Source organism: Neoarius graeffei, chromosome 17 (assembly GCF_027579695.1).
Source record: "Neoarius graeffei isolate fNeoGra1 chromosome 17, fNeoGra1.pri, whole genome shotgun sequence".
NCBI lineage: Eukaryota > Metazoa > Chordata > Actinopteri > Siluriformes > Ariidae > Neoarius > Neoarius graeffei.
The window spans coordinates 32108022-32125934 of NC_083585.1; the positions used below are offsets into that span (position 1 = coordinate 32108022).

The 17913-nt window shown below is 41.2% G+C and overlaps 1 protein-coding gene across 3 annotated transcripts in view; it reads left to right on the top strand.

Moving 5' to 3' along the window:
• The window catches only part of brip1 (BRCA1 interacting helicase 1), a 77254-nt gene that overhangs the window by 15225 nt on the left and 44116 nt on the right, over window positions 1-17913 (top strand). For 2 of the 3 annotated variants that reach the window (XM_060944024.1, XM_060944023.1), the window contains exons 4-10: window positions 1557-1724; window positions 1830-1975; window positions 2541-2696; window positions 10884-11180; window positions 13367-13588; window positions 15513-15712; window positions 16174-16306. In XM_060944024.1, coding sequence (XP_060800007.1) covers window positions 1557-1724; window positions 1830-1975; window positions 2541-2696; window positions 10884-11180; window positions 13367-13588; window positions 15513-15712; window positions 16174-16306 — 1322 coding nt within the window. The remainder of the gene's footprint in view (window positions 1-1556; window positions 1725-1829; window positions 1976-2540; window positions 2697-10883; window positions 11181-13366; window positions 13589-15512; window positions 15713-16173; window positions 16307-17913) is intronic. The other variant, XM_060944025.1, reaches the window with a different exon arrangement.

A 17913-nucleotide genomic window follows, 5' to 3' on the forward strand; every position in this document is an offset into this window, starting at 1 on the left:
CCCTTCTTCTACGCAGCCATGATGCTGTAATTGATGCAGTATGTGGTTTGGCATTGTCATGTTGGAAAACGCAAGGTCTTCCCTGAAAGAGACGTTGTCTGGATGGGAGCGTATGCTGCTCTAGAACCTGGATATGCCTTTCAGCATTGATGGTGTCTTTCCAGATGTGTAAGCTGCCCATGCCACACGCACTAATGCAACCCCATACCATCAGAGATGCAGGCTTCTGAACTGAGCGCTGATAACAACTCGGGTCGTCCTTCTCCTCTTTAGTCCGAATGACTTGTCCCTGATTTCCATAAAGAACTTCAAATTTTGATTCGTCTGACCACAGAACAGTTTTCCACTTTGCCACAGTCCATTTTAAATGAGCCTTGGCCCAGAGAAGACGTCTGCGCTTCTGGATCATGTTTAGATACGGCTTCTTCTTTGAACTATAGAGTTTTAGCTGGCAACGGCGGATGGCACGGTGAATTGTGTTCACAGATAATGTTCTCTGGAAATATTCCTGAGCCCATTTTGTGATTTCCAATACAGAAGCATGCCTGTATGTGATGCAGTGCCGTCTAAGGGCCCGAAGATCACGGGCACCCAGTATGGTTTTCCGGCCTTGACCCTTACGCACAGAGAGTCTTCCAGATTCTCTGAATCTTTTGATGATATTATGCACTGTAGATGATGATATGTTCAAACTCTTTGCAATTTTACACTGTCGAACTCCTTTCTGATATTGCTCCACTATTTGTCGGCGCAGAATTAGGGGGATTGATGATCCTCTTCCCATCTTTACTTCTGAGAGCCGCTGCCACTCCAAGATGCTCTTTTTATACCCAGTCATGTTAATGACCTATTGCCAATTGACCTAATGAGTTGCAATTTGGTCCTCCAGCTGTTCCTTTTTTGTACCTTTAACTTTTCCAGCCTCTTATTGCCCCTGTCCCAACTTTTTTGAGATGTGTTGCTGTCATGAAATTTCAAATGAAATTTCAAAATGTCTCACTTTCGACATTTGATATGTTGTCTATGTTCTATTGTGAACACAATATCGGTTTTTGAGATTTGTAAATTATTGCATTCTGTTTTTATTTACAATTTATACTTTGTCCCAACTTTTTTGGAATCGGGGTTGTATAACAATTCTAACAAAAACATGATGACAATGATTTATCTCATGAACCTCAGTTGCTGATGTGTTTTGCTTGAGAGACATTCTACAGTCTTTAAGGTTATTACAGAAGTTTTATATCTTTGGATGGATTGATGTAATTTATTGATCCCAGGCTGGGAAACTGTTACAGCAGAAAGTTATCAGACATGCGAAAATAAAAAGACACACTGTACAACATAAAGTAGAATAAAAAAGAAAATCCGAAGAGACTGGAAGAAAAGTGTAAAACACTTGTTGGGAATGGTTACAGGCATTTGAAGTGAGTTTGAAGGAGGTTAATTTGGAGGCGCTTTAAAATATATTTATTCAAATTTACCTTATTGGCCCTAAACAGAGAATAATGAAAAGGTTATTTTCTGTTCTGTGTAAATCTCTCTCTTCCTCCAAGCTAAACCTGGCCAAGAGGGAGGAAGCCCTTCATGTGACGTAAAAAAGCCATGCGTTACTACCCCATGTCAGTGTGTGTGCCACAGCAGAGCTCGTTGCTCATCCACTTCCTTCAGCACCACAGCGTCCAAACCAGATGTTATTGACCTGACTGGAGAACCTTCAAGAGGTTAGTGCACTTAGGAATCAGTGCCTCAATCTCTGGTCTACCTTTCAGTTACCCAGGTCATCAACATGACAGGTTGAAAGTCATGAGTTTTCTTCTCATTAACAGGAGAGGAAAATCAAGCCAAGAGATCCACTCTGTCATCCAAGCTTTCTGAGAAATTTCAGGCTTCCCTCATTAAACCGGGAGAACCGAGTGACGAAGACTTTAAGCCTGATAAGAAGCGCATTCGGGCAGCTGCTGCTGATCAGAAGGTAGGAATCTAAATATTTAGATCTTAGTCAACTGTTTGTTTGTGGATTCTGATATGAAATTTTAATCATCCAGAATTAAACTTAACTCGAGTAATCCCAAATACAAAAGCTGTTTTCTGCGCAGACATTGGCAATTAGAGTTGCATTAATGCTAACATACAGTAAGATTTAAAATTTCATTGCTGGTAATTTTGGTCATGGAGTCAGCCCTCTTCATCTCCGCTCTCTTACCTCTCATAAATCACATCCTTATCCAGTAGAATAGCTATTACCTGATGTAGTTTTAGCTTGCTACGTTTTTTTAATCAAGTTAAGTATTATACTGCATTTGCTCCTGGTTTGCACTCGTTCACTGAGGGACCTACGGTGCTGTTCAGGGTGCTCTTGATGATCTGTGATTTATCGCACATGTTCCTCAGGACTTCTCAGAACACATGAACCTGCAATCCATACATTTAATATTAAGTCCAACCACTGAGGACTTCGCCAGTATGTCAAGATGCTGTTCATTTTGAGCACTAAAATGCACATTAGCTGACGTGTAATTTGTCAATCATGTGTTCAGCAGAGCACGAAGCGAAGATGTTTTGAACGAGGGGTGGTGTTCGATGATGATGATGTTGAGGAAGTGGAAAGGGCTGATCGTGGGTCTCAGAACTGGACTGTTGAGTTGAGCAGTCAAGCCAAAGCTGAAGGCAGCCTGCCACCTGCTGAATGCTGTGTGAGTATATGGACAATATTTCATCATTGAGCCCAAGTGCAACAGTGTCTGAAGTTTTAGCTGTGGCATGTCGGTGCAAGAGGGTTTCACAGCTCTTTTTTGTTGTTATGCTTAAACAAGTTTTAAATTAAAACTGGATACAATGATCGTGAACATTATTCCTAGAATGAGAGATAAGCTAATCCAATGCAAAGTATTGGTATTAATGTGGGTCTTGGCCTGAAGCTCCGGATCCCAAGTTTTTTTTTTTTTAATTTATTTATTTTATTTTTTATTTGACCGAGTCCATTCTCTACATGTGATGCAACAGGTTTTGGCATATAAATAATCTTAAAGCATTTTCCCATAATTCTTGTGTCCTTTCCTGTAACTTAAAAACAGGAGCTTGCTGAAAGCAGACTTGATTACTATAAGTGCAGTATTGGATGATACCCAATACTGATCAGGCCTTTCAATTACATGAAACCTGCGACGGATAACATCGTAGGTACCCAAATTAAAAAGGTGCCCAAAATATGCTACCAAAAGTAAAAAAAAAAAAATGTTGATTAAATAAACTTGGCTGCAAAAAACCCAATGTCTTGATTTTCTTATTTAGAAACACCGAAATTAGTGAGATTTGTATTTCACCATTCCCATGTTGTTCCGGGTTCGTCGAACTAGCCGTAAGCCTCGCACAGAGCGTGAATTCTTCATCAACGGCGATCAGCACGCCATGATTTTGTGGAGGAGCGAGACTCGCGTACCAATGACCAGAGCGAGATTTCCACATTAGGTAAATCAGGTAAAAGACTGAATAAAAGGAGAGCTATTCAGGACACAACTGTGTGTATTTACGATACAGCTTGCATCTTAAAGCCACACAGTTGTGTAAGTGTGGGTGGACTCAGTGATTTGGAGCTTGGTCCTCTTGTTGAGGATAGTTTTAGACACTGGCCTTTCATTTTAACTACAATCTTTTACCCGACTACGTACTGTAAATTGCGCTGCCAATTCTTGTGATGTGACTGAAAAAGCTTTTGTGTCGCAGGTCTGCTACAGGTTCGTCTCTTTGATGGCAACAGTGCAGAACTTGCTTTTTTATTCACAGGCTCCTTTCCTCCAGGCTCTCCTCAGGCCCCAACACATCTTTTAAATACTCATCTCATTATCTCTAGCCGCTTTATCCTGTTCTACAGGGTCGCAGGCAAGCTGGAGCCTATCCCAGCTGACTACGGGCGAAAGGCGGGGTACACCCTGGACAAGTCACCAGGTCATCACAGGGCTGACACATAGACACAGACAACCATTCACACTCACATTCACACCTACGGTCAATTTAGAGTCACCAGTTAACCTAACCTGCATGTCTTTGGACTGTGGGGGAAACCGGAGCACCTGGAGGAAACCCACGTGGACACGGGGAGAACATGCAAACTCCGCACAGAAAGGCCCTCGCCGGCCACGGGGCTCGAACCCGGACCTTCTTGCTGTGAGGCGACAGCGCTAACCACTACACCACCGTGCTGCCCAGTATTGTATTAAAAATGGAAATGAATCGATCCGTGTGTGCTTCCCATCATATCTCGCACTTCCTCATAACTTTGTAATTCTCAACTTCCAGAAAATGTTCATAAAACTGAAGTGTGAGGATTATTAGGCATTTTTTTTAAAGTATTTGTGAAGTATTTTACAAATAGTCGTGCAGTAAGGAACTGGACATTGTACAGTACTTTGTTCCTTCCAGCGTGGATTTTGTTTTGGTAGTTTGACATTTCACCACTGGGTGGCAGCAGAGAATTTTGTGTTGGCAGTGTTCTAAGTTCAGTTCTTTTGAAAGCTTTTAAAATCTCATCACTCAAAGAACTGCATAGATGTGATTACTCTTCAACCAGGACCTGAACATAACACTATTTAACAGTATTTTGTGTTGTTGGAAACCTAGGCAGGTCTGTTGGACACACAGGCCTTTTTTTTTTCTTTTCTTTTTAACGTAAATGACCAAATTAGTTCTTCATGGCCCTTTGTCTGTGATCCCACATTTTCAAAGAATTTGAAAGAACAATCAGACTTTAAATGTTTTCCCACTTTAGTAATAGTAGGACTGCAACTAAACATTATTTTGATAATCAGTTAATCTATTTTATTTTCAATTAATTCATTGGATTACTTTAAGTGCAGTAAATGCCAAAATATTTATTTAAAATATTTCAATCAAGCATTTCAATCAACTAATGCTTCTACGGAACCTTTAACTAGGGTCACCCAGCCTAACACAAGGCGTTGCGCTTTTGTTTGGTTTTTTTCTTTTACTGCCTTTGCACTTTTTTCTAAGGAGACAAATTCAAAATAAAGCCAAAGTAAATACCCACTGGCTATCGAGCTACCTGCTACAATACTAAATTAATTTTTCTAGCAGTTTGTGCAAGATGGATCATTTTCAGTGTTAAATTAGTTCCAATATTTTGTGCTTGAATCAGCGAATCAGCTTTTTGGGGGGAAAAAGCAGGATGGTGACTTGACGGATATAAAATGTATTTGAAAAAATACATTGTGTATGCTGTGCATCATTAGTAATTTTTGTTATTTCTGTCAGTACTTAAACAGTTGAGAAATGGCTCTTCTAGCTGAGTTATCATGCACCTGCCCTGTGTCTGAAGTCGCTCCCTACTCACTATATAGGGCACTATATAATGGGGACGGCATTTTGTAGTGCTGTCCGAAACCTTAGTGAGGCTTATTTACACCCTATATAGTGCACTCAAAGTATCCCACAATGCATCACGAAAAGTAGTGTACAACCCATGGTCACTAACCAAAGCAATATATCCCATCATGCATTGCGGTTGCGCTGAAAGAAATCAAATTAAAAGTCTCAAATTTGGTTTAATAAAAGGCAGCGACAAAGAAGAAAGTATTCAGCCTTGATTTAAAAGAACTGAAAGATGCAGGTACTTTGTATTGATTAATGTGGGAAATACGCTCAGTATAATATGGATTTATCACAAAAATGCATGCATGTATTTATTATTTTTGAAAACCCACCAGCTGACTGACCTGGCACATTTTAATTGTGTGACAGTAATGACGTAAATACCAGCGAGACGGACTCGTATCCGAAAGTGTTTTTTTTTTTTTTTTTCATTTTACCAATGAGCTCACTATACAGTCCTCTATATAGTAATTCCCTATGTAGGGAATGAGTGAGTGAATTCGGACACAGGACTGGTTTAGAGTGTGGCAAATAATAGGATGTAACAGTACTTTGAGGATGGGTCTCACCTTTTCTCATTTTCACTGGCTGTTCAGTGAGAGCACGCTTGACTTGCTAAAGCACAATGAACTTTAGTTCGTCACGGAGCACTTTATTAGGAACACCACACACACAGAGTCGGGCCTTCCTTTTGCTCTCAAAGCAGCCTCAGTTCTTTGTGGCATGGATACCACAAGATGTTTGAAATATTCCTTTGAAATTCTGGTCCATGCTGACACGATTGCATCACAATTTCTGCAGAATGGCACCATTCTGTGTAAACTCTAGAGACTGTAGAGGAGAACCTGTTGCATGGACAGTAATTAGAATGAAGAACTGAGTGACTTTTGTAGAGATTGGTGGACTGTTGGAGAAGTTGGAAGCCTAGCCCTGGTGGGTGGGTTAAAGGGGGCGGGGTTTGCTTTGGGTTTCCATTCCTCATCCGACACCGTGCGTAGCCCTTGCCAGTGTTGACGGACATCTTCAATGGGCCCTTTGAAGCAAGCTCCAGTTTAATTAAGAGGTTTGCCTTGCTTGGCAGTGAACTGTGAAAGCCTGGGATAAATATTGAATGGGGTTCACCCGCTGGTTACTGTGCTCGAGGGATAAACAGGTGCTTTGTGTCTCTAGAGATTGGCTGGTTGGGGGGAGCGCTAAGGGCTCCAGGGCAGCCGTGATGGGGGAGTGAAGACCCGTGAAGACTTTTTATGAAGGCTGTTTTTCTCACTCGGTTTGTCTTTTCTTTTCAATGTCCCATATTGAAGGAGTTTTTGAAGGGCGGTGGCTTGAGTGTCAAGCTCTCAGAGCTCACCTGTTGAAATGCAGGCCTTCACATTCCATCACAGAGTCATTGTGGGGTGAAGACAATCTACCTTAGGATCTCAAACACAGAGCTCTAACAGGACACAGGGCTCGCCTTGCACCTCTCTAGAAAAAAAAAACACAGTGAATGTACTGTTTGGCTGAGCGAGCCCATGATCACTTGTATTTTTCAGGCCAAACACAATATGATTCTTTACAATCCTTTAAATCTTTTCGATAAAATAATAGGCATTTGGAGTCATATTGGGAGACTGTGGAGCACACAATTTGCATTTTGGACTAGTCTCAAGAAGTATGTTTAGCTCATAGATGGTGATCTCTTTAGGCTGTGATGTATTTGCTTTATTGGCATTTTTTTTTCCCCCAACAGAAGCACTTTTCTTGAAAAAAAAAAAAAAAAATTTTTCTACAGTTTGTATTTAATTTGGTGACCAGGATGTGCATCATCCACATCTAGCTGTGTGCCTGAGAACTTTTCAGTCTTAAAAGAAACCATCGATGATGCATCAAGTTCTCTCAACCGTATGCTGCTTTTTGCTGTAGAGCAGTGAGCTGTTGAGTTCGCCTTGCCCCCAGATGACCCCAGCTGAGACGACATGCTAAGGTTGACGCTCCCGCACAAGGCTGGGCAGTGTTTGATAACAGGGACTGGATTGAGCCGAGGGAGAGCTCCGAGATGATATCAGGGCCCCCATGGTGAAAGAATGCAGCTTGTATGTGTCCATGGCGGCAGGTTCAGCCAACGGAGGCTGTTATCTGCATACCAGGGGTGTTTCTTTGCTGCCCGGTGGCGAGAGGGGCCGAAACTGTGGCAGGGTTCGTGTAACGGATACTCTTGTGTCAGCTGTTTCCTGCACTGCCACTGACAAGGCCTACCATTCACAAGCAGCCCTCCCTCCATCATTCGATGAATAAGTAATTATACAGCACAAGAGGCAGGGTACTTGGACTGGGCTATTGAATGTGGCAGCAGCAGGTAAGCTGATCCAAGGAACTGAGACAAGTGGACCGCTGGTGTGAAACTCCCCCAACTCTGCTGTAACCTTATATGCATCCAGGCATTTTTTTTTCCCTTTTCAGTCTGTGCATTGGTGCTAGGCTTTATCCCACTCTCTCCTCTCCATCTGGAGTCTTTGTAATATTTAATGGCAAACAAGGTTTGAGAGGCAGCATGGCTGACCAAAGAGTGACTTCTTGGCTGGGGCTGGGGCTAAGAAAGAGCTTAAGTATTAAGGTGTAACATGCAGTGTTCGTTGATGAGCCTTGATCTTGTTACTCCTGGAGAATAGGATAATGGTAAAGTGTAGGAGTTCATGTTTTAGGGATTCCGTAACCTTAATAAAATCATATCTAAAATGCTCCGAAATGCCTCACCAGTGCACATTCGGATCATTCACATACACATTGTTTAACTCTGTCCTTGTAAAACATATTAGTTTTTTGAACGAACGTTGAAAACCTCAATAGCCTTGCTCATAGTGGATATTAGATTAGTGATCTAGGTAGAGTAGAACAACACTGAACATTAAACCAGTCTCCAGAAGAACTGTGGTAGGTAATCCAGGATGTATGGAAAAACTTTCATACCCATTTCCTTTCAAATTAGTAATACCATTACCAATACTGACTGGGACCAACCCCGCTGCTCGCAGAACAGCTTCAGTTTTTTGTGCTATGGATTTGAGATTGTGATACATGTTGACATGATTGTATTACATGGTTGCGGTAGATATATTAGCTCTCCATTTACACTACCGTTCAGAAGTTTGGGGTCACTTTGAAATGTCCTTATTTTTGAAAGAAAAGCGCTGTTCTTTTCAATGAAGATCACTAAACTAATCAGAAATCCACTCTATGCATTGCTAATGTGGTAAATGACTATTCTAGCTGCAAATGTCTGATTTTTGGTGCAATATCTCCATAGGTGTATAGAGGCCCATTTCCAGCAACTCTCACTCCAGTGTTCTAATGGTACAATGTGTTTGCTCATTGCCTCAGAAGGCTAATGGATGATTAGAAAACCCTTGTACAATCATGTTAGCACAGCTGAAAACAGTTGAGCTCTTTAGAGAAGCTATAAAACTGACCTTCCTTTGAGCAGATTGAGTTTCTGGAGCATCACGTTTGTGGGGTCGATTAAATGCTCAAAATGGCCAGAAAAACGTCTTGACTATATTCTCTATTCATTTTACAACTTATGGTGGTAAATAAAAGTGTGACTTTTCATGGAAAACACAAAATTATCTGGGTGACCCCAAACTTTTGAACGGTAGTGTATGTTGCAAATTTTCTGTTCTACCACAACCTAAAGATGTTCATTTGGATTCAGATCTGGTGACTGGGGAGGCCAGTAAAGTACACGGAGCCCAGTGTCCTGTTCATGACACCAGTTTGAGACAACTTGTGCTTCGTTACATGGCACATCATGCTGGAAGTAGCCATTATAGGATGGATAACTTGTGCAAAGGGATGCATGTGGTCTGCAATAGTACTCCGATAGGCTGTGGCATTCAAATGATGCTCATTTGGTATTATGGGACCAATGTGTGCCAAGATAACATTCTCCACCCCATTACACTGCCACAATTCAGCAATCTGAACTGTTGACAAAAGCAGATCAAATCTGTGGATTTGCCAAGAGGTTGCATCACCAAAACTGGATATTGGAAGATTGGCAAAACACAGCTGATGTTTATCTTCTCTTCAACTGACCAGTTTTGGTGAGGCTGTGCCCATTGTTGCCTCAGATTCTTGGTCTTTTGTTCACTTGTCCCGTATTTGGCTTGTTGTGCATTCTGAGATGATCTTCTGCTCACCATGTTTGTTAAAGAGTGCTTGAGTTACCCTAGACTTCCTGTCAGCTCAACAGTGTCTAGCTATATACAGCATTGACCTCTGTCTTCAGTAAGGTGCTGGATGTGTGGGATTTTTTTTTTTTGGTACCATTTTGTAACTTCTTGAGACTGTTTGAGAAAATCTGAGGAGATCAGCAGTTTCTGAAATACTCAAACCTGCCCATCTGAAGCTCTTGACCTGTATCTGAATGATTTTATGCATTGCTCTGTTGAGACTTGACTGACTGCTTGCGTAAATGGTATGAATAGGTGCTCCTAATCAACTGCGTGGAAAATATTCAAAGGTTTGTTTTTTTTTTTTTTCTGTATTTTGACTATTTCAGCTGTTAGACTGTACAACCGACACTGCTCACAGTAGACTTGTCTGTCAATAGTTGTTGCTTTTTTTTCTTTGTTTTATCTTTTGCAATTACGACCACCTGATATGTGCAATAAGTGTGTTTCATCTACTTCATAATTCCTCTAATTTAGTATTTATCTTTAGGTGTGTGTGTGTGTGTGTGTGTGTGTATATATATGTATGTATGTATGTATGTGTGTGTAATATATATATATATATATATTTTTTTTTTTTTTCTTTTTAATGTATGCGTAATATATTATGACCACCTGATGTGTGCAATGTGTGTTTTTCATCTATTTTATAATTCCTCTAACTTTAATATTTATCTTGGGTATAAAAAATAAATTTTGTATATAATTTTTTTCTTTTTACGCTTGTGTGACCTTGATATGTCCTCTTCTGCTGCTATCCACTGTGCTGCTGCAAACAGGAAATTTCCCCATTGTGGGATAATAAAGCTCTTCTTATCTTATTCTACATTGTAGAACAATACTGAATACATCAAAACTATGAAATAAAATATGGCACATATACGGAATTATGTGGCTAAAAAAAGTGTTAAAAACAAAATGTTTCATATTTTAGATTCTTCAAAGTAGCCAGTGTTTACCGTGATGACGCTTTGCACACTATTAGCATTATCTTAACCAGCTTCATGAGGTAGTCACCTGGAATGCTTTCCAATTAACAGGTCTGCTAGCAGAATCACAAATGATACTGGGGTCTAAACTTTATATCTCAGCTGGAGTCATCTGATCTTGAGATAGTGTTTATCTTTTATGTATACTTTTTTTAATAATATATATCCACATACATAAAAAAAACCCTATTTATCTAATTGCCTGACGTGGCCTCTAGCACTGCTCCTGTAATCTTAGTTATTACAGTACTTGAGAATGATTGATTTGATTTGATTTTCCTTTCTCTGTCCATAGTCTCCTGTACCCTGTTCCCTGTGTGCTTGTGCAAGCCTAGCAGAAAAGCAGAAGGCAAATGAAAAAGTCAAGGAGAAAGACAAGGAGGGCAATGGGAAGAAAGCTGTCCCCAAAATTTTCTTTGGCACGCGCACACACAAACAGATCACCCAGATTGCACGAGAGCTGAGGCGGACACTGTACTCTTCTGTGCCCATGACCATCCTATCCAGCCGAGAACATACGTGTGTCCACCCTGAAGTGGCACCCCACGCCAGCCGCAATGAACGCTGCAAGGAGCTGCACGAGGCCAAGAATGTGAGTCACCCAAAGCCCAGGTCATAGCATCTGACATTGCTTCAGCTTTCAACACAGGGTCTTTATTCATGTGTCACCGCATGAGCCTTCAAAGAGATGAAAGTCTTCATTGATAGTTTGTTCAGCTCCTTGGGTTCACACGCTCTTGTTAAGTCTGAACTATGAATTCTAGTATTATAAAGTAGGCATTCGAAGTTAAAAGTTAGTGAGAGCAAAAGCAGATTCAGCATCGAGTGCGGATTTAGTGTTGATTTTTCATGATGTTGATATGCATGTGCATTAATATAAATTTTAATAAAGATGGGTGGCAAAGAAAACCTGGTGGCTCGGTCATGCTGTAGGTGGCTTTTTGCTGGAGTTGTTTGAGGCCACTTGTTCTCTTAGAGGGAAGTGTCTTTTTCGCTATTCACCTTTTATCCTATGATGAAACATTTTTATCCTGATAGCAGTGGAAACTTTGAGGATAATAATGTCCTCATTCACAGGGTATAAGGGCTCACTGATTGAGTGAGTATAAAAACGATGTAAATCATACGCTGTGGATTTCAGTCACTAGATCTCAATCTGGTTTAACACCTATGGGAGATTTTGAAGCTGTGTGTTATAGTGCTCTCCTCTCCATAATTAAAACACCTATAGAAGGGAATATATTTTGGAAAAATGGTGTTCATGATCATCCCATTACAGAAACAGACTTGTAAAATCTATGCCAAGGCTCACTGAAGCTGTTCTGGCTGTTTGTGGTGGCCTTACTGAAGCACTGTTTCAATCCTATTCTGATGTATCACTTAAGTACACGTCGGGACCTCTGATTTGCTCAGCATCTGAGGTTAGACTCAAGCAGTGATCATCCATTCATCCATTATCTGTAGCCGCTTATCCTGTCCTACAGGGTTGCAGGCAAGCTGCAGCTTATCCCAACTGACTGGGCGAAAGGCGGGGTACACCCTGGACAAGTCGCCAGGTCATTGCAGGGCCAACACATAGACACAGACAACCATTCACACTCACATTCACACCTACGGTCAATTTAGAGCCACCAGTTAGCCTAACCTGCATGTCTTTGGACTGTAGAGGAAACCCACTGGGAGAACATGCAAACTCCACACAGAAAGGCCCTCGCTGGCCGCTGGGCTCGAACCCAGGGCCTTCTTGCTGTGAGGCGACAGTGCTAACCAAGCAGTGATCACCCTGTAATAAATTGATGCACCACAGGACACCCAAATTGAATGTTCTCAACTTAGTCTGACCTCACTTCTACATTGCAAATGAAGCAATTTCTCCTTGCTTCTTGCCATGGCCTTCAGGCTGTATAGTCAGTGTTCACTAGTTTAGCGAGGCTGCTTTTCACTTTCCCATTGTTGTAGTGGGAAGATGATTAGTAGCCTTCAGATTATAGCCACTGTAACATAAACCTACTCTTTAAGGGTCTGTGAGTGAAATCCTTGTTACTGGAGCTATGGGGACCAGCTGTGGGTGATAATACCCCTAATCACTCATGCAGAGCTTTTTGTTAATGTACACTTGTCACATACTTCAGATGTGCTCTGATCTAACAAGACACCTTTAATTATCCTCCTCGCCTCCGGCTTATAAGCATCTATTGCTCAGTTTCCAACCTTGTTCCGCCCATGCACGTGCAAGGTCCGTGGCACAAGCAATGACTCTGCTTAGGAATGTATAAGCCAAGCCACTCAGACTGTCTTCTGTGTCATCTTCAGTCAGGCCTGCAACCCCACTCCTTTCTTTTGCGTTCCTCTGAGGCATTTGCCGTGAGGTCACACATCTCCGTTATCAACACCATCATAAGAGGCAAATGACAGTTGCAGTGAAATGGCCCTGCCTAGGCAGTGTTAATCCCATGCTTCCTCTGTGGGATAATCTCCCTGACTTGCTGTCAGCCTCACATCAGGGCACTGCAGGCTCCATTGAGTCTCAGCACAATGATCAGATGCCCCCTTTAATGGTCCAGCAGAAAGACACCTGTTCTGATGAGGAAACCGATACGTGTCTTGTCGCAGTGACAGTGCTGTCAATGTTGTAAGTGAAAACGATGAATTGCATAACAGAATTTGTTCATGGCACAATGAGGACACGCTAATGTTAGAGATGAAAAGTGACTTGCCATTTTATTGGGCCGAGGCTGATTTTCTTTCTTTTTTTTTTTTAATTAATCTGTTTTACAGGGGCAGATATGCCGTTTCTACCACAATGTGCACAAGATGCGAGAGCAGAGAACTTTACAGTGGGTGCATGGGCTGCACCAGGCCTGGGACATAGAAGAGTTGGTCAGTCTGGGCAGTAAGCTACGATCCTGTGCCTACTATGCAGCCCGGGAGCTCATGCAGGAGGCTTGGATTGTTTTTTGCCCATACAACTACTTGCTGGACCCCCTTATCCGGGAGAGTGTGAGTTTCTTTCCTAGTCAGACCAAGGAGCTCGTTCATTTAAAAAAAAAAAAAATTGTTCCGAAAAAAATATTTAGTAGCATGCTTTAATATGTATGAACTAATTTGCAGGAACCTACAGTGTCTTGCAAAAGTATTCATCCCCCTTGGTGTTTGTTTTGTTGCATTACAAGCTGGAATTAAAATGGGGTTAGCACCATTTGATTTGATTTACACAATATGCCTACCACTTTAAAGGCGAAAATTGTTTTATTGTGACACAAACAATAATTAAGATGAAAAAACAGAAATCTGGAGTGTGCATAGGTATCCCCCCCCCCAAAAAAAAAAAACCCTTGGTAAAGCCACTTTTTGCTGCAATTTACAGCTGTAAGTCTCTTAGAGTATGTCTCTATTAGCTTAGCACATCAAGCCCCTGGGATTTTTGCCCATTCCTTAAGGCAAAGCTGCTCCAACTCCTTCAAGTTGGATGGGTTGTGTTGGTGTACAGCAATCTTCAAGTTATGCCACAGATTCTCAATTGGATTGAGGTCTGGGCTTTGACTAGGCCATTCCAAGACATTTAAATGTTTCCCTTTAAACCACTCCAGTGTAGCTTTAGCAGTATGTTTAGGGTCATTGTCCTACTGGAACGTGAACCTTTTGTCCCAGTCTCAGACCTCTGGCCGACTCAAACAGGTTTTCCTCCAGAATTGCCCTGTATTTAGTGCCATCCATCTTTCCTTCAGTCCTGACCAGCTTTCCTGTCCCTGCAGATGAAAAATATCCCCACAGCATGATGCTGCCACCAACATGCTTCACTGTAGGGATGGTGTTCTCAGGGTGTTGGGTTTGCGCCACACATACAGTAGCATTTTCCATGATGGCCAAAAAGATCAAGTTTAGTCTCATTTGACCAAAGAATCTTCTTCCATGTGTTTGGAGGGTCTGCCACATGCTGTTGGGCAAACTCCAAATGTGTTTTCTTAAGCAATGACTTTTTTTCTTGCCACTCTTCCATAAAGCCCCACTCTGTGGAGTGTATGGCTTAAAGTGGCCCTATGGACAGATCCCATCTCCACTGTGGATCTTTGCAGCTCCTTCAGTGGTGTCTTTGTTGCATCTCTGATTAATGCCCTCTTTGCCCGGTCTGTGAGGTTTTTTGAGCGGCCTTCTCTTGTCAGGTTTGTAGTGGTGCTATATTCTTTCCATTTTACTATAATGGATTTAATGGTAGTCCATGGGATATTCAAAGTTTGGGATTTTTTTTTTATAACCCACCCCTGATCCATACTTCTCCACAACTTTGACCTGTTTGGAGGCTCCTTGGTTCTCAGGTTGCTTGTTTTAGTAGTGTTGCAGGGTCAGGGTCCTTCCAGAACAGGTTGATTTTATCCAGACATTATGTGGCGGATCATGTGACGCTCATTGCAACAAGGTGGGGCTTAATCAATTAATTATGTGACTTATGAAGTGAATTAGTTGCACCAGCTCTTATTTAGGGGTTTGTGACACAATAAAACAACATTTTTCACTTTTTAAGTGGTAGGCATGTTGTGTAAATCAAATGGTGCTCACCCTCCAAAAAGTTGTTTTAATTCCAGCTTGTAATGCGACAAAACAGGACAAACACGAAGAGGGATGAATACTTTTGCAAGACACTGAATATGAAATAACCAAAATACAGTTTGGTACTACTGTATGCATGACTCACTATACCCAAGTCACCTGTGCTATAATAATTGTATTAATGTATAATAGTTTTTGAGAAGTCACAAATATATTTTGGCGCATGCAACATGGTAAATAAGTCAATACATTTTTTGTTTTTATTGCAAAGGTGATGTTTAATAGTTCAGTCATACCATTTTGCGTGAGTAAATTGTGTTTATTCTGAACCTTTTATAATCTTTACTGAGGATAATTGCTTCCTTGCTGTCTACAGATGGACATCAATCTAAAGGGGCAGATTGTGGTGCTGGATGAGGCTCATAACATTGAGGATTGTGCCCGTGAGTCTGCCAGCTTCACCCTAAACCAGGCTCAGCTGCGGGAGGCCCGTGAGGATCTTGAGGCCATGGTGACATATAACATCCGCCGGAATCACCATGAACCTCTTCTAGCTTTTTGCTGCAGCCTGCTGAAGTACACTATCCTTGTTTCCTCTCACTGGCTGTAGAACAATCTAAATATAATCTCTTTGCTAACTCCCTTGTGGCTAATGGTTTGTACAGGATGTAACTTGATACGAAAGAGTAAATGGAGCCTATAACGGACAAAAATATTTCAAAAGGTGCATGAGGGGCAGATTGCATCATGTAGAAATTAATTTGTCATTCTTTTATCGATTAGTGAACAGAGACAACTTTTGTTTTCTATTGACAAATTCTTGTGTATGTCATCTCATGAGATGGGATGTTAATTGCAGGCCAAATTAGGATATTATTCTCCAATCATTTAAGCTCTCCATATAATGCTTATATCCATTATGTCTGATTATGGTATTAGGCATTTGATTTGACAAGGCTGTGAAACCTCAATTGGTGTCAGATTCATCTGACACGTGGTGTGTGTGTGTGTGTGTGTGTGTGTGTGCGCGCGCGCAGCTGGATAAATGAAAGCTCCAGTACTTTGGAAGAGAGGGATTATGAGACTGCCTGTAAGGTGTGGACTGGGAAGGAAGTTTTGGACATCTTCCATGGTCTTGGCATAACCGCCGACACGTTTGCCGTGTTTCAGGTATCCCATTTCACAGAGGGTTGCGTACAGTCCACCTTCAACATGCTCCATTCTAACCCTCGACTGCATGAATTATTACCTATACATAAAAATTTAGGCATTATACATTTGTTTTTCATACTTAATGTGGCTTGAATAAGGGAAAAATAGACATTTGTTTTGGAAAAAACTTCAAAGGGGATAGTTGGTAAATTGTTGCCATATGGTAACAATGCGCAAAGGTGGAAAGTGCTGTAAAATCTAATTTTTCCCCCCAAAAAAACCCCACACCCTTTTTTTTTTCCCTTAAATATCTTAATGATACTCAATCAAATATTTACACTGCCAAAATAATATAAATCAAACTGTGATTTTATCTGGATGGTAGTAATAACATAACACAGTGATGGGTTTCATTACCATATTTTCTGGGCCATATTTCAGTTTATTTGCAATGTCTTATAAGAGTAAAATGTCTACAAATAAAAAGAATTTGCATTTCAAGATTTTATCGAAAATTGTACGTGTTCTGAGAGTATCCTAGTTTTAGATAAGCCTATTACATTCCCATCAGTTCCAATGGACAAATTTCAGTTACAATAGTTGTCTGTGTCTCTGTATCAACCCTGTGATGACCTGGCGACTTGTCCAGGGTGTACCCCGCCTTTCGCCTGTAGTCAGCTGGGATAGGCTCCAGCTTGCCTGCGACCCTGTAGAACAGGATAAAGCGGCTACAGATAATGAGATGAGAAATTTCAGTTACATACAGCGCTCAGCGTAAATGAGTCCACCCCCTTTGAAAAGTAACATTTTAAACAATATCTCGGTGAACACAATTTCCAAAATGTTGAAAAGACAAAGTTTAATATAACATCTGTTTAACTTATAATGTGAAAGTAAGGTTAATAAGAAACTTGGATTACACATTTTTCAGTTTTACTCAAATTAGGGTGGTGCAAAAATGAGTACACCCCACAACAAAAATTACTACATCTAGTACTTTGTATGGCCTCCATGATTTTTAATGACCGCACCAAGTCTTCTAGGCATGGAATGAACAAGTTGGCGACATTTTGCAACATCAATCTTTTTCCATTCTTCAACAATGACCTCTTTTAGTGACTGGATGCTGGATGGAGAGTGATGCTCAACTTGTCTCTTCAGAATTCCCCAAAGAAAATAATTTCTTTACACCACAAAGGTGAAGGCTACAAGAAGATCAGCAAAGCTTTACTTATCAGTCAGAATACTGTAGCAAAAGTGGTGCAAAAATTTAAGAAAGATGGAACTGCTACCATCTCACAGAGACGTCCAGGTCGTCCACGGAAGTTAACACCTCGACAGGAGCGTCTTCTGATGAGAAGGTTTGAAGAAAATCGGCATGCAAGTTCACTGCAGTTATCTAAAGAAGTAGAAAGCCAAACTGGGGTGACTATTTCCCGTGACACAATACGCCGTACGCTGTAGAGGAATGGCATGCATGGATGCCGTCCACAAAAGAAGCCTCTCCTAAAACCCAGGCACAAAAAAGCCCGCCTAGAGTTTGCCAGGGCCCATGCTGACAAAGATGAAGACTACTGGGACTCTATACTCTGGAGTGATGAGACCAAGATAAATGTTTTTGGAAC